This window comes from Poecile atricapillus, chromosome 21, assembly GCF_030490865.1.
Source record: "Poecile atricapillus isolate bPoeAtr1 chromosome 21, bPoeAtr1.hap1, whole genome shotgun sequence".
In the NCBI taxonomy this organism is placed as follows: domain Eukaryota; kingdom Metazoa; phylum Chordata; class Aves; order Passeriformes; family Paridae; genus Poecile; species Poecile atricapillus.
This window is the reverse complement of record NC_081269.1, coordinates 2,255,898-2,275,772: the sequence shown is the minus strand read 5'-3', so window position 1 is coordinate 2,275,772 and position 19,875 is coordinate 2,255,898. Positions and strand designations below refer to the sequence as shown.

The following is a 19,875-nucleotide window of genomic DNA, read 5'->3' as shown; positions in this document are numbered from 1 at the left end:
CCAAAAATCCCCGAGCAACAAAGGCAACTGAGGCCAGCAGAGAAGAAATGGAGGAAGAATGAAGGGGAGAAAAGAGCACTGGAAAGGGGTACTAAAAATAGTATGCAATTATTTACAAATACTCTAGAAATGCAGGGAACAGATGAGCCCATACACATGTCCCATTTGTAGCAGGAGTGGGTCGGGGGCTGGCTGGGGACAGCCATTCATTTCCAGCAAAGCAGACCCTGAAAACCATTTCATAAAAGGTACTGATGGATTCTCAATGAAGCGAGACCGGACCCCACCAAAAATGAAATCAGGGGAAAGATGTTTGGAAACAAAGGAGGGAGAAAAGGCGGCGGTGCCCGGCACGGACCAACAGTGGCACCCGGTGGCTGCGGGGACTCACTGCGACCTCAGAGCCAGCAGGGATAAAAACCTCAGCTCAAACCCCTCCTGGGGAAAACACGGGACAAACTGACCCCACAGACACCCAGAAACAACCTGCTCCAGGGCAAGGTTCCTGCCATGGCAAGGGGCTGGAAGATGAGCCTTAAGGTTCTTCCAACCCAAACCTGATTCAATCTTCTTCCAACCCAAAACAATGTGATTCAATGCTCCTGTGAGCTCTGACAATGAATGAGAATTTTATCTCCTTAAATGAGCTAGAGATGCCACCCTCCTCTCCAGGAGGAGGCAGCAAGAGCTGGTGCTTTTGGTTCACAGTCACAAGAACTGCAAAACTGAAAATCAAACTGTGTCAACCCCAGCATTTTGTGTAAAATTCTCATCTCGGTCTGCTCCATCAAAAAATCGTGTGCTACAGAAGTCACCTTATCCAGCAAAGCCAGGAAGGAGCAGAGCCACACAAGCACTCAGAAAGGGCTGGCAGGAAGGGGACAAGGACTGTTTGACTGTTCTGTGTTAAAATTCCAATTAATTGATTATCCTGTCAGGAATTGTATCTTTTGGAAGGCTGAGGATTCAGCAGAACTGACATCCCAGAGATAATTTACTGCCCAAGCTGAAGTCAAAAACCAGAAAATACACAAAAGCTGTACCACACCTAAACAAACCCCCTTTCCCCACCAGTCCTACTGCAAGTTTCCTTTGCCAGGGCAGAAGAAGCCCCTCCCAAATCTCCAATTGCAAAGGATCTGACCTGTTGGGATGGGAGGTGGGCAGCATGAACTGGAACTCCACCACACAGGTGTTGTCCTTCAGCTGGCGGTGCTGGACACTGTTTAACTCGTAGGCAATGTAGGCCCTGCGAACGTACACCTGGGGACAGAGAAACTGGGCTGAGGGCAAGAAATACCCCTGAAACCTCCAAAGTATTAAAAACCAAACAGATGCCTCCCAATGAGCAGCTAGATAAACTCTTAATTCAACCAGGATTTAAAGTTATTCTTTGAGGAAGGTCAGAACCATCAGGATTATGATCCTGTCCTCTGACAGCAGCTTCACTTTCTGCCTTCAACCACCCCAAGTCTTCACATAAATATAACTTGAATTTGAAATTTCATTCCATTATCAATGTTAATGCTGTTAAATACCAGATTCTAAGCATGCCAAATCCCACACAACCTACAGCTCTCTTGGATCTTGCTCAAAACAAACCAAATCAACAGGAAAATTAAAAATACTGGGGTTTTTTTCAATGGGAATAAACTCACCTCCAAAGCTGCCATTCTTACCACCTGGTTACTGTGGTAGAAAAAGTTGGGAAGCACATCAAAGATGGATGTCTCAGACAAAATGAGTTTCTAGGAGAGATCACATAAAGCAGAGGTTTAGAAGAGAACTTTGTCTTGCAACCAGGCTCAGGCAAAAAAGGAAAAACCCCAAATCAAGCCTGGCTAGTTCTAATTTCTAAGCTTTTCCTGTTGTTCATCAAGGATTATGACTTTTTTCTATTAAACCACAGAAAACCTGAAATTGGAAGGGATCTGAGTCCAACTCCCTGCTCCTCACAGGACTAAAACTAAAACCATATCAGAGGAGCTCCTGGAGCTCCAGCAGCCTTGGGGCTGTGCCCATTCCCTGGGGAGCCTGCTCAGCACCCCACCACCCTCTGGGGGAAGAACCTTTTCCTAATATCCAATGTGAACTTCCCCTGGCACAGCTGCACTCCATTTCCTGGTGTCTGGTGCCCAGAGGGAGGAACCAGCACTGCTCTCCCCTGTGAGGAAGGTGCAGAACCGGCATGAGGTGATTCCCACACTGGCACAGGGACAAGAACAAAACACAGGGCAAAGCTGGACACCAGACCCATACAACTCAAAGCCACAGGGAGCTCGGGGCATGAAGGGGAGTGAGAAGGGAGCCAAGGAGAGGAGGCTGGTGGCTACCTGTAGGTTCTCTATGCAGAACTGGTGCCCGTACATGTCGATGGCCGACAGGAAGATGGACTCCACCTGGTTGTGACGCAGCTCGTAGGAGGGCAGGTGGGAAGCAATGAGAACCTGGGGAAACACGGGGAATGTCAGAGAAAGGAGCCATGCTGGGCCATCAGCAGGGGGCTGTCCCCTCCAGGCAGAAGCAGGCTGCTCCATCCCTGCCGAGGCAGCCAGATCCTCCCGCGTTCCGCGGCACCCGGGTGATGCCGCAAACCCTCTCCCCTCCCCGGCCTCATTTGTGTGTCTGCTCCGTTTGTATTATTGGCAATTCCCCACAGAGAAGGGGAACAGCTTCAATCAAGTTCCATCAGTGCATGTGATTTAGCAGTGCAGAGCTGCTGGTCCTGGGGATTGCCTGCCCAGCTGTTAATTGGGAAGCAGAGCTGGCGGGGAGCAGCTGTGGGGAGGCCCAGGCCAGAGCCACGCTCTGCTCCTGGGCAGGGGGGGAACAGACACCAGTGCCAGGTATTAAATGCCCAACGAGAGGGATGCAGAGGTAGGAAATGGAAGCAGCTTGCAGGGAAAATGAAGTGGAAGAACAGCACAAGGACTGCGGCACCATCCCCAGTTGCTGCGGGGAGGTTCAGCAGCGGAACGGTTCAAGGACACAAACACAATCCTGAAGGAAACAGAAGGTCACTGAGCAGCTTCAAACACCATGTTCATTTTCAATAGTCAAGCTTTGAAATAAAAGGAGAGACCCCCGAAGTGTGAGCTTCCCTGCTTTAGACTGGAGATCAGGACTGTGGGAGGAAAGGAGTGATCAGATCTGGGGTCAGCGCATCAGGAAACCACTGTGCCCTCTCACCCCTTCCTGGCAACAGAGGGAGGGTTCAACTGAGCTGCTGAACAGGAAGCTCACAACAATGTCTGGGTGCCTATGTGACATTCAAATTAGTTCTGCAGCAGACTCTTGGAATTCACAGCATCAAGAGTTTTTCCAATTATTTCCAGGTTAAAACAAAATTGACAAAGCGCAACTCAAAGATGGAAGAAACCCTGCAAAAGGCCAGCATAATTCTTTGTGGAAATTCCTTCGCAGCTGCAAAGAACATCTGCTTCTTGTGCAAATGGCTCTCCCTGTTCTCTGCACGCGTGGATCCACAACTGGAAGGCAGCTGAGGAACCTGGAGAGCCTGTCCTTGTTGTTCCTGCACAATCCAGGCAGCCCTGTGCTGGTCAGGTTTGCAGATAGACAAAAACACCAAAAATCACAGTGACCACGCATTTCCACTTCCTCCATCACACAAACCATTGGCTACCTCCAGTTAACTCCTGTGTGAGTCAGACAAAACTTTTTGGAGGAGCAGGGACAAAGGAATGCATGTTAAATGTAAATATTACAGCAATTGGGAATGCACCGCACTCTTCGCCTGTCACCACGGTTAATCACTGTTAATTAGCCTCACTATCAAAGTGCTGCTCACAGGAATGTACTCTCCCCATTTGCACAGTGATCAAAATAAACATCAGGAGCTATGGATTTCCCAAAGGAGAGCTGCAGGCAGGAGCAGCCCGTGCAGATCCGGGCAGGGATCCCTCACCTGCCGCGCTCGCAGGGCCACCTTGGCGTTGGTCGTCTTGCTGAGCTGGGTCAGCTCGGTCAGGATATTGATCAGCTCATCTGTCAAGGTGGGGTCACGGCCACAGAGCTGGTCCTGGGAACAGAGCGAACAGAAAATGCTTAGAACAGAGGGAAAACGTCATCTGTGCTCCCCCAAAAGGAGTTTGAACCTGGCATACGAACACACACTCAGGGCTGGACCATCCCCAGGAGTCCAGACCTGAATTATCCTGGAATTCTGTGCTGACAAGGACACAAATATTCAGCACCCAACAATTTTATACATATAAATAAAAGGTGAAAGAAGGGACATGCACCATCTCTCATTCTCCTGTTTGTGCCATGTGTTCTGGCACCCAAACACACGAGAAATGCTGACCTGTCAGAGAGACTCAGAAAACCCTTTCCCATTACCCAGTTTCAGGTTTGTACCAGAAATTTCTCCTAGCACCAATGCAAAATTCAAAGCACTTAAATTGTATCCAGACACCTTGTGGAACATGTAAAGTCAGCAAACCTTCCCCATGAAGGGTGACCAGAGTTACACTGCCAGAGAACCTCCTGACATCCACTTAAATAAACACTCAAACCTCACAAGTCCCCACAATTGCACAGCCACAAACCACCCACGCTTTGTGCAGCTTCAGCCAACACCAGAAAAAGGACCTGTCATTCCTCTGACAAGGCTAAGCAAAGCTAACTAAACCCATGAATAAAGTACTGTATTTCCTGCCATGGTACAGGACTTAGTCCATAATATTTCCTCTAACCAGAGAATCCTGGATCTGAGGAGATCCACAAGCTTACCTTACTGTCTGAATTGGCTGGATAAAACAAAACTGAAGAGCATTAACTTCCAGTGTCAATGCTGTCCCAAAACTCTTCTGAATTCATCCATTCAAAAAAATGCCAACAGTAAAGACTTTCTTCCAAAAATAGTTTCAATTCCCATGAATAATCCCACAGTCTCCAACATTTCTTATGAGCCTTTTCCCTCCCACCCCGAAGCTGGAAACCCTCTAGGAGCCTCTAACGTGATTCTTCCACACAGCACTTAACAGCTTGTCTTGATAAATTAATCATGGGAGGGAAATGTGAGATGAAACAGGGATTTGCCATGAGGAAGAGCTGGTGCCTAAAAGTTTAAAGAGATCTTAAACACCTACAGACCAGAATAGGCCATTTGAAGATCCAAGAAATAGAAAAGGATAAGGGGAAACCTCTGTGCAGCAAGTGGGATTGACAAACCTGCCAGGGAAAATAAAGTAAAAACCAAATAATACAAAAGCCCCAGAGAGTGAATAACTACACAACAGCTCATACTCCACAAGATTCCAAGGCTCAACAGCTTTTCCCTCACACTGCTCCTGATCCCTTTCTCTCCAGCCCCACACAGGAATGATGACACAGATCTCCCAGGGAGACAGACCATACTCAAACCACTGAGAAAACATCTGAGCTTCTAACTCTGATCAGACTGCTGTCCTCTCCTGACCAGCCCTGGGCCACCAAACACGAGTGTGATTGCTCCCAAAAAAAGTTCTGCGCATTTATCCACTCCAGGACACTGTGGGGATTCACATTCACTGCTGGATCTGAAACACAAATTCCAGGCTGCTGTTGTGTTCCTGCTGCAGGGAACAGAAATCTGATAGGACACAGAGCCCTGCCATGCCACCAGCCACTCCATCCCATTCAGGCCAGGACACGCTTAAGTCAAGCACAGAAAATGAACATACAACAACAAATCTCACCGTATTTCAACAGATGTATGAAGGATGAAGCAGTTCCCACCCTGCCTTCAGTGCCTGCTGGCTAAAAAAGGTGAGTGATGGCAGCATAACACCATTACTAAAGCCATCCTCAGAGCCCCTGGTTAATAATGGATTCCTGGGATCCATCAATAACAGCCTTTACCCCACCCCACACTTACAGCTTGGCCCCATAAAACACCACAGCTGTCACTGTGGTGACACCAAACGTGCCACAGGGCCCTGAGGAGCCACGAGCTGCAAGGGAGAGGAGTGATGGTCTTCTGGTTCACGTGGAAGCTCAGGGACAGCCAGCTGTGCCACGGTTATCCCTCCTGAGCTCACCATTCCCACTCCAGAGGAGAAACCCCTGTGTCCCCATGAGGTGGCACCATGGCCTCAGCGATGGCGCTCGGACAGCCAGGAGTGACCCTTCCACCATGGTCTCCTTGGTGTTCCAAGGTCTGCCAGCCTGGGATGTTGGCCTTCACTTGAACAGAACCAAGTGGCAGTGATGAAGAATGACCCAACAGGAGGGACAAGGGAGGCTCTCTGAGGTCTCCCCAGCACCAGGAGCCAGTGAGGCACGGCCCTCACGAGGTGACAAACCACACAGAAAGTTCCAGCCCCATTTTAGCGAGGAATAATCAGGATGACAACAACAACCCAAAGCCAGGCGCTGGCTCTGCCTGCACTGATTGGCAAAGGCAGCAGCAAAGCCTCAGCCCAGCTCTCTGACAAGGGCTAACGCCTCGCCGGCACCCCCGTGTAATTACACACTTGAGTGACTGGACTCTGAAGAAAATTGAAGGCCTGAGCTGTGAACAGCTGCCATTTTCTCTCTCCATCACGCCAGCGTGATTACTTGAGAAATGAACAGCCCCGGCTCAAAGCTACTCCAGAATTCTCAGAGGAAATATGGCTCCGTGTTCAAATAATGAGATTCTTAAGGCAAGCGTTACTTACAATCACACCACACACCAAAAAGAGAAAGGGGGGAAAAAAGGGGAAAAAGGAGAGCCAGGAAGAAAGAACACCAGGATCCTTACACCTTACAAATGAGAATTTAAGAAACCCAGCCTCGGTTTAGGAAAATTATGACACTTTTTTTGCTCTGGAGAGTTATTTCGTGGATGGCTACTTTGGATGTGTTTTTGGCAGTAACAGACGACATTATGCTTGTAAAATAAAAGACAAAAGGGAGGGAGGGAGGGAGGGAGGGAGGGAGGGAGGGAGGGAGGGAGGGAGGGAGGGAGGGAGGGAGGGAGGGAGGGAGGGAGGGAGGGAGGGAGGGAGGGAGGGAGGGAGGGAGGGAGGGAGGGAGGGAGGGAGGGAGGGAGGGAGGGAGGGAGGGAGGGAGGGAGGGAGGGAGGGAGGGAGGGAGGGAGGGAGAGGGAGAGGGAGAGGGAGAGGGAGAGGGAGAGGGAGAGGGAGAGGGAGAGGGAGAGGGAGAGGGAGAGGGAGAGGGAGAGGGAGAGGGAGAGGGAGAGGGAGAGGGAGAGGGAGAGGGAAAGGGAAAGGGAAAGGGAAAGGGAAAGGGAAAGGGAAAGGGAAAGGGAAAGGGAAAGGGAAAGGGAAAGGGAAAGGGAAAGGGAAAGGGAAAGGGAAAGGGAAAGGGAAAGGGAAAGGGAAAGGGAAAGGGAAAGGGAAAGGGAAAGGGAAAGGGAAAGGGAAAGGGAAAGGGAAAGGGAAAGGGAGGGAGAGGGAGGGGGAGGGAGGGAAAGGGAGGGAAAGGGAGGGAAAGGGAGGGAAAGGGAGGGAAAGGGAGGGAAAGGGAGGGAAAGGGAGGGAAAGAGAGGGAAAGAGAGGGAAAGAGAGGGAAAGAGAGGGAAAGAGAGGGAAAGAGAGGGAAAGAGAGGGAAAGAGAGGGAAAGAGAGAAAGCAGCAGGCACTTACAATGAGCATTGTAACCAGCAGGTTCTTCTTGGTGACCTGGGCATGGGAGAAGATGTAGTTCAGCACCGCGTTCATGTCACTCTTGTTCTCCTCACGAAGGGTGAAGACACACTTGTCATAGTGACCTGCAGGCAGAAATGCACATTTCTTTCCCAGTCTTCACACCTCTGTGGCAAGGACTGCAAGTTACTAGATGTCTCTTTATTTTTTATGTGGATTTTTTGAGAATCTCCTTGGCTTGAACTTGAAGGGAGCGGACAAGGAAGATGGAGAGAGAGTGTTTACAAGGGATGGAGTGACAGGACAAGGGAGAATGGCTTCACACTCACAAGGAGAAGGGTTAGGTTGGGTATTAGAAAAAAATTCCTCCCTGTGAGGATGGGGAGGCCCTGGCACAGAGTGCCCAAAGCAGCTGCAGCTGCCTCTGGATCCCTGGAAGTGTCCAAGGCCAGGCTGGACAGGGCTTGGAGCATCCTGGGACCATGGAAGGTGTCCCTGCCATGGCAGGGATGGAATGAGATGTGCTTTAAAGTCTCTTCCAACCCAGACCATTCTGTGTTTCCCTATGGTCCACACAATCAATTTGGGAAGGAATCACTCCCACCATCACCTACTGCAAACTTTAATTCTAACACCACACTCTTAATAAACAGCTCTAAGACCAAATGCCTCCTCTGTGAGCAATACTGAGATTGGAACAGGGAGCTCAGACTTTCATTCAAATGACAACCAAAATGAAATAACAGCAAAAAGCCTTGCACCATCCTCTGCTGCCAGCAAATTGAAGTGGAAATGAATCTGCAGTACCATTAGGCCGGGGCAGGTAATGGAGCAGCACAAAAGAAGAGTGGAATCTTTACTACCTGTAAGAGCCAGAGCCTTGGAATTAGCCTGGACTTCATTGCCACCTTGTGCCTGGATACAGCAGTGCAAGGCATTGATTTCACCTCTCAGCTTCAGCTTTCAACTTTGGGGACAGAACCTCCTCTACAAAACCCAGGATCTGACTGTAGACCCTTAAAAACAAGCCTGTGCACCTCGCCCTCAGCACAAAGTGAGAGCAAACCTTCTCCAAAAGGCCCACATGGACTCTTCCAGGACCAAACATGACTCTTTAAAGAATCAAATCCCTGAAGTGCCCAGGAACTCACCGTGCTGGAACTGAGTCTCCACCTTCAGGTACTGGCGGAGCAGATCCATCACCACGGCTTTCATGTGGCCCCGAATGCCGCTGCGGTACCTGCAGAGACACCAAACACAGCACTGAGCGAGGCTGGCTGCACACACAGCCCCTGCCAGGCCTGCTGGGGGCAGCTCCTGCTCTGCAGGACACCCCTGGGAAAGAATCACCTCTGCACCAGCTGCACGATGCTCTGAGTGTTCATGAAGAAAACCTCACGCTCCGACTTGCGGTTCAGCGTGGCCGCGTGGCTGTCCAGGATGTTGGCAATCTGAAAGGGAAAAGCACCTGGTAAAAAAAGGCACAGGGAAAGCCCTCGATGGGCTGGACAACCAGCAGAGACACACCAGAGCCCCAGCACACTCTAGCAAAGGAAGTTCAAGAGCTGCCAGTGATACAAAAATCAAAGCACTGTATCAGACAGTGGAGAAATCGGCTTCCCGTACCCTCCCAGGCCTCCCTCGGCTGCAATCATTCTTTTGTGAGGTTACAGTGGCACTACAAATTGCACTGCAGCACATGCACCATGCAAAAAAGCAAATGAATGCCCACAGGGCCACTGATAAGATTAAAGTGTTTCCCAAGTGCCTGGTTAAAGCTATACTGAGCAGGGAACACCTTCAGCACAGGTAAAGAGACAAGCCTTGAAGTGACACAAGCAAGTATTTTTCATCAGGAGGACCCATGTTCAAACACACCTTTCAGGTTCAATTAACCTCCATGTCACTTAAAGGAACTTTTTCTCTCTCTCTCTCTGCCCCAACACAACCCAATTTTTATCCCTCCACCAAGTGTGGTTGGTCACCTGTTGGCTGGGAAACTGGCAGAGGACAGAGGTGATGTTGCTGGCATATTGGGCCATCTCCTTCTTGATGGACTTCTCCACATTGGGTGGTATCCGTCCAGAAACACTGGTCATGATGTCCTGAAGCTCCAGCAGGGGCAAAGATGGATCCCTCAGGGTCTTCATTAAACGCTCAACCCAGCCCTTCACCTAGAGACAAGGCAGTGTGAAGGCAAGAATGAAGAATAAACAACAAAAAGGGGGAAAAAGGAGGGGGTTGGTGTCCAACATCCCATCTCATGGGTGGCAGAAAAATGCCCAGCCCTTCCTTGAGCTGCAAGAACGCTGTGTTTTGGTTGTGGGAGAAGAGGTCCCCGGTACCTTGCTGCTGAAGAAGGGCTCTGGCAGGCAGTACCCGTTCATCACATTGACCAGGTTGTCCAGGACGTAGTGGAAGATGCGATGGAGCTTCTCACCCCGCAGCGCTGTGCTCTGGATCTGGGGCAGGGTACCCGTGTGCAGCTCAGCCTGCAACAAGGAACAGCCTCACTGAGCCTCCTGTGGGGCACCAGCCATGGGGAACAGCCAGTCACCCCCAACTGGAGCCAAGGTTTAACCCACAAGGATTCCCAGAGTGGGAAATGCAGTGGGAAATCTCTTGGTTGAGAGACAGATCCCCACAATAGTACTGAGGAAAGCAGAGGGCAGGAATGGTAGATAAGTTCAGCCTGAATCAGAGAGAGAGAGAAAAATCTCAGTCCCAGTCCTCATCTGAGACAAATAAATGGTGAAGTGACAATTCCAGTACAATGCACAAGTGGGAAACTGCTTCACTGGACCATCTCGTACCACTCTTGACACCACTCCCACATTAAAACCCCACAAAATCTGTGCCTTCTGCAACTCCTCACCTGCTGAACCCTGCTGGGATCATCCAGCTGGAGTTTGGCAATCACACAGCCTGGATCCAGGACTGCCCCTGGGCGTTTGACATAGTGGATGCAGCCTGATTCTCCTGCTGTTATTGTCATCACCATTTTCATCACCTGTAGCAAGGAAAACAGGTTACACACTCAGCTCCCTGTGCCCCAAAAATGTTCTAGTTTTGGGAGCCAGCAGGAGCCACAGACAGACCTGCATGAGCACCTCTGGCATCCAGGTGTTCCCAAAACTTACAAGCACAGATTCCCAGAACAAAACCCAGACACTAAAGTGAAAGGGAGAACAAAATAATTGGCCACAAAATAGTGCAACAGGAACTTGAGAAATGTCACTGCTCACACTGCCTGAAGCAGCAGGGAATTCAGGAAGGTCCCACACTCAGCACAATGAACAAAGCAGACAATTTTCTGCTCCATTCCAAAGGCTCCTCTCAAAGGCTCCAGCCACACCTTCACTTCAAGCAGAGGGAACCAGGATCACTTTCTAGAGCTCTCAGACAGCTCTTCCCAGACAGAAATGTTTTCTTAGATCAAGAGCTGTTGCCTTTGGAGCAGAAGGGTTGGGTATGGAGGAGCCAGTTTGGTTTTACCCTTGCTCTGCACCACTGGGAGCCACAGGGATTGTGTGGGTGGTGCCTTCTCAGCCATGACCTGTTGCAGTGCAAAAGCACTTACATAAAACAGCTGGATCTCTGTTCTGATACTTTTCTCCTACACATTGTCCCCAACTGGTTTAATTGCCCCTCTGTCATCACACACCCTCCCCTCCCTCAAATCTGTTTTGAGCCACACACTCCTACACAACCCCTTGTGCTTTCCTCACTGTGATGCAGAAATTGCTCATCCTCCTCCTTGGGAAGAGTTAAGTAACTTCCCAGGGAGAAGGGAGGAGTGACACTTATTAACTTACGGGATCAACCTGATAAATGATCAGCTAACCAGGATGAAGTTTGTTACTTCACCCTGGCATATAACTCTGTGTCAGTGCTACAAGGAGAAGGCCTTCTTCACCACAGCTGGGTAGCACGTGGATCCCACCTTCCCTTGGAATCTCAGGAAGGTGACAGCCATGGTCCCACTGCTGAGGAATTTTGCTCATCACTTCGTGTACAGTCATTAACACTCAAATTTCAGCTGTCAAGTAATTTCTTCCCCACCCCATCACTCTCACTGATGGTTCCCACTGAAGTTCAGGTTCAAATTTGTAAATGAAATACTGTGAATTATCCCTCAACTCCCAGTCCCAAAGCATCCAACAACCCTCCCCTTGAGCTTTTTCCTGGGCAGCCAAACCAGTCCTCTGAGACTTTTACCTCAATTTCTGCAAAGCACTGGCCTGCAAACACGTGTCCCCCATCCTCCACCACATACTGGATCAGCTTCCCAGCAGAAGGCGAGCGCAGGATGGAGGGATCATTCTCCTTCTCAAACACACAGGTCTTGTTCCCAATGGTGATGCGATACCTAGGGAAGAACAGGACAGATCAGGGCAACAGAATTCCCTGGGGAAGGCATGGAAAAGGGGAATTCCCTGCTTTACTTTGAAACAAATCTACAGGAAAACACCTCAACCAACAGAGGTGGAGATTCAGACCCAGAAAGTTACCCAAATTCTTTGTCCTCCTGAGCAGATCCATTACTTTTCCCAGAAGATAACACAGCAGAGGGGGCAGAGTTCACATTCCAGACCTGGGGATGCCCTTTGCTGCCCTTACTGCTATGATCCTTGCAGGGAATTTTGAGGGGATGCACTGAAACAGTACAATTTGTCTTTACTTCTGAATCAGCCATGGAGTCTGAAGAATTTTAAAGATTTTCAGGTTTTGGTTTTTATCATCCCAAAAGTCACTTTTAAGGACCAAGCAGAGGACTCCACATGGTACACAGTCAGATTATTCTTCTAAAAGTAGCCAAGATCTGTTCTGTCTTAAAACTCACCACGGTCCACCCTGTAAGAGCTTTCTAGGAGAGAATTCCATTCCCAGCTGATCTCTTGGGAAGCACAAAGTTACAAATACACCTCATTTTGGCTGTGTAAATGCTAAACATGAAGCTGTACAGGTTGCTACCTGTCCACTTCTTCCTTCATGTAGGTGGTGTAGCTGCTGCCATCGTAGGAGAGGAGCAGCCCCCCATCACTCAGGCGATGCACATCGACTTCCACACAGGAGCTGTTCATGATGACCACGTAGGAATTGGGAGACTGCCTGGTCACCTGCAAATCCACAAGAATGGGAATTACCCAGTGAACTGAACACAGCACTGAGTGGCTTGGCTGCCACAATACAGAGTTTTCCAAGTGCTGCAATAATGGGAATTAATGAAGAGGAACAGAGATGTTTGATGTCACGTAAAAAAATTGGGGTCACAAAGGCAAGCAACCAAGCTGATCAGAGGGATGGAGCACCTCTCCTGTGAGGAAAGGCTGAGAGAATTTGGATTGTTTATCCTGCAGAAGATAAATTCTGGGGTGATTTAATTGTGGCCTTCCAGTGCCTGAAGGGAGCCCACAGGCAGAGAGAGACTTTTCACAAGGGCCAACCCAAACCAGTCTGGGATTCTGTGACACAGCAGTCAAGAGACAGCAGAACTAGTGCTGTCCATGAATGTTGATTTAATCCTCTCACACTTTTGCACTGATGGTTGAGGTTTGATTGTGCAATTACACATCATTTTCTCAGCCTCATCTACTTACGAGTCACAATCGCGTACTAAACCTGCAGAATGGAGGAGATAATTTGGGGGGAAAAAAGAGAGCTTGTCTCACAGGGAAAGCATCAAGTTCTCTCCCTGGAGAAAGGGATCCTATCCCAGTCTCTGCCCCAGAGCTCCTATTTGACGCTGGGTAAATTCTTAAAAGAACACTTCAGCTGCTGCTCAATGCCTCTATTCCTCATCAAAGATAAATCCAGGGAGGTGCAGAATTCTCACCACTGCAAAAACCAGCCTATGGTCTTGTCACTGAAAACTTCACCACCACAAATCTGCCCAAGGAAGCTAATGAAGATTGCACAGGCAACCGTAAGTCTGATATTTCCTAACTTTCTTATGTTTGGTTTTGCAACACGGGGTTTTGCATGCAGCAAAAAAAGCAACATCACAGGGAAAAATTGCTGCAAATTCTGTTGCCTTGGTGGTCAAAACCCCAGCAGAGCAGACCTACATATTCAGAAAAATCAACTGGAAGTTTTGATCAACCTGTAGTAGTCTTTGCCTGTAACTAAGTAATTTTCACCCTACTCAGAGCAAGAGGCTGAAATGTTTACAGAGACACTGCAATGGAGCAATGTGAGGGGTGTTATCATAAAGGAGGCTGTGCTGATTTCTCCACCCACTAAAGCAGAGAAAATAAACCCTGCTCAGACAGAATTCCCTGTACAGATCTGTGCAAAGAAGAGGCCAGAGCAGCACAGGTGGCCATGTGCAGCTCAGAGACAGGAGCAGGGGTCCCACACCGTACCTTCAGCACGTACTTCCGTCCCTCGTAGATGAGCTCCACGTCCACCGTGTTGAGCAGAGTGTGAGCAGGGAGGACTTGGCCCCTGCAAAGGGAAGTACAAAACAAGACTGATCCTCCACAAGCCACCAAATGACTACCAGGGGTCCAAAGAGCTTCAGAGATGCATGCAAGGCTTTAGGAAAGACTAGCAGAGAGATGGAAGAAGGCTTTTATAGAGTCTCTTCCTAAGAGAGACACAAATCGGTTTGACCAAGCCAAACAAAGCCACTCCAGCCACACAGGCCAGCTTTGCTCTCCTTTCCATTCACTCCTGGGTGACTCAAGACTCCCTAATGCTGTCCTAGCAGCACACAGAGAAAGAACTCTGTGTTTCTGAGCCATTTCCTGGAGCGCCTGCTAGAAACCAAAGCAATCTGTGCAGACAGCAGGGGATATTCTGAGGAGATGCAGATACCTGCAGGGGATATTCTGAGGAGATGCAGATACCTGCAGGGGATATTCTGAGGAGATGCAGATACCTGACAGTTTTCTCAGTAGATAAAGAGCTCCCTGGGGCCAGGGAACAGTCAGCAGATAACAAGCCCTGAGCACTCCTGGACTGGACTTGAACAGAACCTGTACACCAGGAGTAATCACTAGAGAGCAGCTTGCACTTTTACCTTTCCAGGGAGTGCAGGAAGTTGGAGACGCTGTTTCGGAAGCTCACGTCAGCCACGTGCAGAGCCCCACACACCACCCCCAGCATGGTGTCAGGCCTCTCAGCCTAAAAAAGGGGACAGACACAGTCACACCTCCTCCAGCTGCAGCCCAAGCTGAACACCTAGCTAGAAGAACCTCAGCTCTGTTTTTGGTTCATGGCCAACTCTCTTTAAAATCAAGTCAGTGTAGCAGCCATGTGAACTCTACATAGAGGCCATTATTTCTGTAACTCCTTAAAACTATATTTCCTTCTGCCTGGATTAAATCTCGAGGTTCCAACAACATTTCCACTGTCATCTGTCCCAGATTCCAAACAATTCTTTTCTGAACAACTTTAAGACCAACTTTCCCCAATAGGGACAACCAAGGATTTTGATATATATAAGAAGTAATGCCACTGAAAATGTTAATTCATTACATGGACATTCACCACTCTAAAGCCTTTTGCACCAGCAGGCACCCACCCCCTCCCCTGCTCACTGCCACGAGTGTTCCTGCAAGGGGAAGAAGCTGCACCTGCACTTTCTCAGCGATGAGCCGGTCCAGCCAGCCTGTGTCGATGCGGTTCTGCTGGAAGCTCTCTGTCTCCAGCAGCTTGATCAAGTATTCCACAGTGGTCCTGAAGTCCCCTCGGATGGACAGCTCCTTCAGAGCCACCACCATGTTTCTGAAAGGGGAAAGAAGCCCTGTTATCTGCCCCATCCTAATGGCAGCACACAAACTGGCAGCTCCAGACAGAAAAGCGCCTGAAGGTCTGAGCAGAAGAGCACAGGCATGGGGCAGGATCCTGCAGGAATGTTTGGGAATGGGAGAATATTGATTTCCCTGATGCTGGTGTGAAGAGCAGCTCAGTGGGATCAGGAATTCTTCCCTGTTATCATCACCCAGGGCACTACCACATGTCAGGGGTGTACAACAGACAGACAGACAGACAGACATGGTGTGCACCGCACCCAGAGCAGAGCTGGGGAAAGGCTCTGGATGAAAAACGTGGTCAGACAGGTCTGCCTTAGGACCAGGTGCTTTAAAATCCCACACCACAGAGGACACTCCATGGTCCACAGACCATCCTGAAGCATTGGTAAGCCAGGTTAGCAACGTTTTTCCTGTTAGAAGCCTTCACCTGGATGCTTTAAAGAGGGACTTTCCCACTGTGGTAACTGTGTCATAGCCCAGCAGCAGGTATACAAGGCAGGGATGAGACCAGAAAGGAAGAAAAAGAAAGAAAATTAAGCAAAAAAGTGTGAAAATGTAGGTGCAACATAGCGGAATTGCAAAGCAAGACAGAATGAAAAGCCTGACCACAAAATGGAAAACAAGATAAAGACAGGGAAATTTCTCTTGAAACTCCTAGAAGGGAGGAGCCCTGTGGCACTTGGGATCAAAGAGGACAAACCCAAGCAATTCCCAAGGCTCTCCCACATTTCTGACTTACGAGATGGCTTCTTCACGGTTCTCTCCCCAGGAGAAGCAGTGACCAAACTGGGAATCTGCAAATTCATGGAGCCCTCCTGCAGCAGCCACGCTGAAATAGCCCCAGACGTTCTTATTGCTGCGGAAATTCAGCTCCTGAACTGTGCCAGAACTGGGCTTAAATCCCTGCAAAGACAGACAGACATTGCTCTATGCCCTCAAGAAAGGTGAATAATCCAGAATTAGGGTTCTGAAGGCTCTGAGAACACCTCTTTGTGCTACAACACAGTATAACAAGTTCAGGCTGCATTGAACCGGAGTCTAAGTGAGGAAAGGGAAGAATCTTTTAAATTTGCTGCCAAAATTTTCAGCAGCAGCAGGGACTGGCCCTGTAAAGGCCACAATGAGCACCAAGCACAGAAGCTGAAGCCTCACCTCGTCAGGATTCTCACTGGTGATCCGGGCAGCGATGACATGGCCACGGGGGCTGGGGACATGGGCTGAGTTCTCAAAATCGATGGTTGTGTCTCCCCAGGGAGAAACTCCATACATCACTCGGATATCCTTGATCCTGTGGAGAGGGATCCCCATGGCAATCTAAGGAGGACAAAAAAAATAAAAAAATAAAAAACCCCACCACTGAGTTTCTCTCCTTGCAGAGTGAAACATTCACACTTCCCAGGACTACTCAGCCCAGTGTAATATCCACCCTAAGCCCTTCAGCCAGTATTTTCCATTGACTGATTAAAAGGCTCCAGGGAAAGCTGACAGTGCCAGGTCAGCTGAGGATGGGCACGCATTAGGCCTGTTAAAAATATACTGAGGTCCCAGTGAGACAGAAGGGCTCAGGTTATAGGAAAAACTGGTTATAGGAAACTGTGGAATTTTGCAATTATAAACTGTGGGGAGAGTAACCTGCAGAGCCAGCTGGTAGCTGCATCCTTGTGGAGCAAAATCCCACTTGCCCTGGTCATTAGTTGGGGTTTTTTTTATAGATACAGTTCAAAAAAGGAGTAGAAAATCATACAGAGCCTTAGTGAGGTGTGAGGGGACTGTGGCATCCACCCACTGCTGGAAAGTTGGGGGCCAGGAGTTTGGGGGGACACAAGGGACTGATGAGCCACAGCATATCAACAACTGCTGCTCTCTACAGGATTTCTCAGGGATCCCCTGGAGGCTTTGGGGAGCTTCAAATAACTGCTGAACTTGCTAAAAGATGAGAAATTCAATTTTCCGTGCTCACCTGGAGCTGTGCTGCTGGCAGGTTGACATCTGCCACCATCTCCGTGCAGGGATGCTCCACCTGCAGGCGTGGGTTCAGCTCCAGGAAGTAGAAGCTGCCATCCTGGCTGTACAGGTATTCCACAGTGCCTGCACTCACATATCCCACCATCTTGGCGAGCTTCACTGCACACTGGGACACAGAGAAAAAGAATGTCACATTGCCAGTTACCCGTGCTCTCTCTGTTCATCCACTACACCCACTTCAGATTTTTGCTGGCATTCTGAAACACCCCAAAACTTGTAATAGGCCCAAGACTTGCTCAGAGAAAAAAAGCCTTTGACACAGGAGTTTTGATTTCCAACTTATTTCATTTACAATTCCCAGAAGGCAGAGTTTGAAGCAAATATTTGCAACACTCAACATTAGGCAATCCATGCAACTCCTGAAACTTGCTTTTAATATGGTAACACACATTTAAAACACACTTCCCTCCCCTTTTTGGGGGGCATATATCTCTGAAAGGAGCTGTTGGTGAGATTTAGTGTGGAAATGTGAGTGGCTGCCCACACTAAGCAGTTTGAGACACACAGCCCTGTATCGCTCCTTTAAAACATTCAACAACTCTGGGTGATGTAAAACAAAAACACAAAGTCCTGCCTGTTTCTGGAGCCTGGCCAGGGCAGGGGAAGCTGCAGAGCCACTCTCACCTGTTCCATGTGCTCAAACACTGTTGAGGTTGCAATAGAGGCTGGAGCTTCCTCGATGATCTTCTGGTGCCGGCGCTGCACGGAGCAGTCCCGGCCAAAGAGGGAGATGGCATTGCCATACTGGTCTGCCAGGATCTGCACCTCCAGGTGCCTGGACTGCTTGGCCAGCCTCATCACAAAGATGGGAGAGCCTGGGACTTCAGTTTGAACCTACAGCAGGAACAGAATGAACGGTCAGAGCTTCTCGTGTGCTGAGGTCTCACAGACACCCAGCCTGAGCATTTAGAACAAGGCAGAACCAGTGGGAAAAGTCACCTGTCTGAACAGACTGGGGAAGTCATCTGCATTGTTCACTTTCCTGATTCCTTTTCCTCCTCCTCCTTCAGAAGCCTTGATCATGACAGGGTAGCCAACCTCCTCAGCAGCCTGGCAAGATGGGCAGAACAGGGTAAGTACAAAAAGGCAGCAGAATCCACTGAAAAGATCATTATTTCCCTCTTGATTCACACCCAGGCTTCCATCTGACTATTTAGCAACCAATGGGATAGAAACCAAATGTACCATTGGAGAGAGTGCCTGTAGCTGGAAAAATCAGCAAGGACTTTGTGATTAGAGAACTCTGACCTCTCCAAGTGACCACAAAATCTTTTGTCAGTGCTCCAATGCCATTAAATCTACGAATTCACAGAAAAGCTTTAGTATAATACAGAAAATCACTAAGCTGGGTAACATGGAAAAATTATATCCCTACCCCTGCTCTTCACAAAGGAAAATTCAAAATCCTGTATTGTACCAGAAATATTTCTTATTCTAAAAATCTTCCTCAAGGAGAAACTCAAAAGATGAAGTCAAGTGTCTGGTTGTGGATTTTTAGTGAAAATACCTTCCTCCTGCACTAAACAAAAATCAGATGACAGCTTTTAATGCAGCACAACCTTGGTCCCATATTTTGCCTCTCCCTGCTAATCCTCACCTAATTCTGCAGGCCAGGGCCAAAGATTTGTGAATGATCACTTCCCATTTTCCAAGAGCCAGCTCTGGGGCTGCAGAATGGTTCCAGATTGTGCTCCCATGAGGAGAAAGCTCAGCCCCAGCTCCCTCAGAGACCTCCCCAGACCCACCCGCAGTCCATCGTCCGCGTCCTTCACGTATCCTTTCTCGTAGAGCTCCTGAGGAACGCTCAGGATGCGCTTCTGGAGATCGTTTTCCTGCCAGTCCACTCGAAGACCTGAAACACAAACATCACCCTCTGAGCTCCTGCCAGGCTGTGGGGAGCCTGTAGGACGTGGGTGACACAAGCCACAGTCACAGCTGCCTGAGGAACCAGGCGGGGAGCCCTCAGAAAAGGGAGTGTGCTCAGTGTAAACAACACTCCTGATTTCTGGGGAGAAAGTGTTTTTATCCAATCCATTACAGCCTCCTCCATTTATCTGTGAGAAGCAGGCTGTTATTTACAGTGTTTTGAAATTGCAGAGGAACTGCCATGGAAGCAGAGTACGGGTTCCAGAACTACACAGAATCATGGGATGGTTTGGGTTGGAAGGGACTTCAAAAACCATCTTGTCCCAAGTCCCTGCCATGTGCAGGGACACCTTCCACTAGACCAGGTGTCTCCAAGCCCTGGGTGTACCAGGTGAGCCTGTGAGCACCAGCTGCACTCCAGGAAACAACCTCTTCCATGTTTCCTCACTTCTCCTCCCAGTCCCTCCTCCCGTCCTCTGCACGCTGCCAGCTTCTCCCACCACCTCCAGGCTTATTCCATCCCTAATGCCATTGCTTCCAAGGCACCTCGCTGGTGTGGTGGGCAAACAGCACAAATGGGGAACCCTGAACAGCTGCGACATCTCCTGGAACACACTTCTGAGCACAGAGCT

The 19,875-nt window shown here is 49.2% G+C and overlaps 1 protein-coding gene across 4 annotated transcripts in view; it reads right to left on the bottom strand.

Moving 5' to 3' along the window:
• ACACA (acetyl-CoA carboxylase alpha) overlaps positions 1–19,875 on the bottom strand; it is a 100,711-nt gene that overhangs the window by 63,253 nt on the left and 17,583 nt on the right. For all 4 annotated transcript variants that reach the window (XM_058854430.1, XM_058854428.1, XM_058854429.1 and 1 more), the window contains 21 exons: positions 19,123–19,229; positions 18,317–18,427; positions 18,002–18,211; positions 17,313–17,483; positions 16,505–16,666; positions 16,092–16,255; positions 15,173–15,323; positions 14,617–14,720; positions 13,958–14,039; positions 12,567–12,712; positions 11,811–11,961; positions 10,468–10,602; positions 9,938–10,084; positions 9,578–9,766; positions 8,943–9,043; positions 8,744–8,832; positions 7,593–7,717; positions 3,926–4,039; positions 2,334–2,447; positions 1,659–1,748; positions 1,145–1,263 (listed from right to left, as the gene is read on the bottom strand). In XM_058854430.1, the coding sequence (XP_058710413.1) occupies positions 1,145–1,263; positions 1,659–1,748; positions 2,334–2,447; positions 3,926–4,039; positions 7,593–7,717; positions 8,744–8,832; positions 8,943–9,043; positions 9,578–9,766; positions 9,938–10,084; positions 10,468–10,602; positions 11,811–11,961; positions 12,567–12,712; positions 13,958–14,039; positions 14,617–14,720; positions 15,173–15,323; positions 16,092–16,255; positions 16,505–16,666; positions 17,313–17,483; positions 18,002–18,211; positions 18,317–18,427; positions 19,123–19,229 (2,782 nt within the window). The remainder of the gene's footprint in view (positions 1–1,144; positions 1,264–1,658; positions 1,749–2,333; positions 2,448–3,925; positions 4,040–7,592; positions 7,718–8,743; positions 8,833–8,942; positions 9,044–9,577; positions 9,767–9,937; positions 10,085–10,467; positions 10,603–11,810; positions 11,962–12,566; positions 12,713–13,957; positions 14,040–14,616; positions 14,721–15,172; positions 15,324–16,091; positions 16,256–16,504; positions 16,667–17,312; positions 17,484–18,001; positions 18,212–18,316; positions 18,428–19,122; positions 19,230–19,875) is intronic.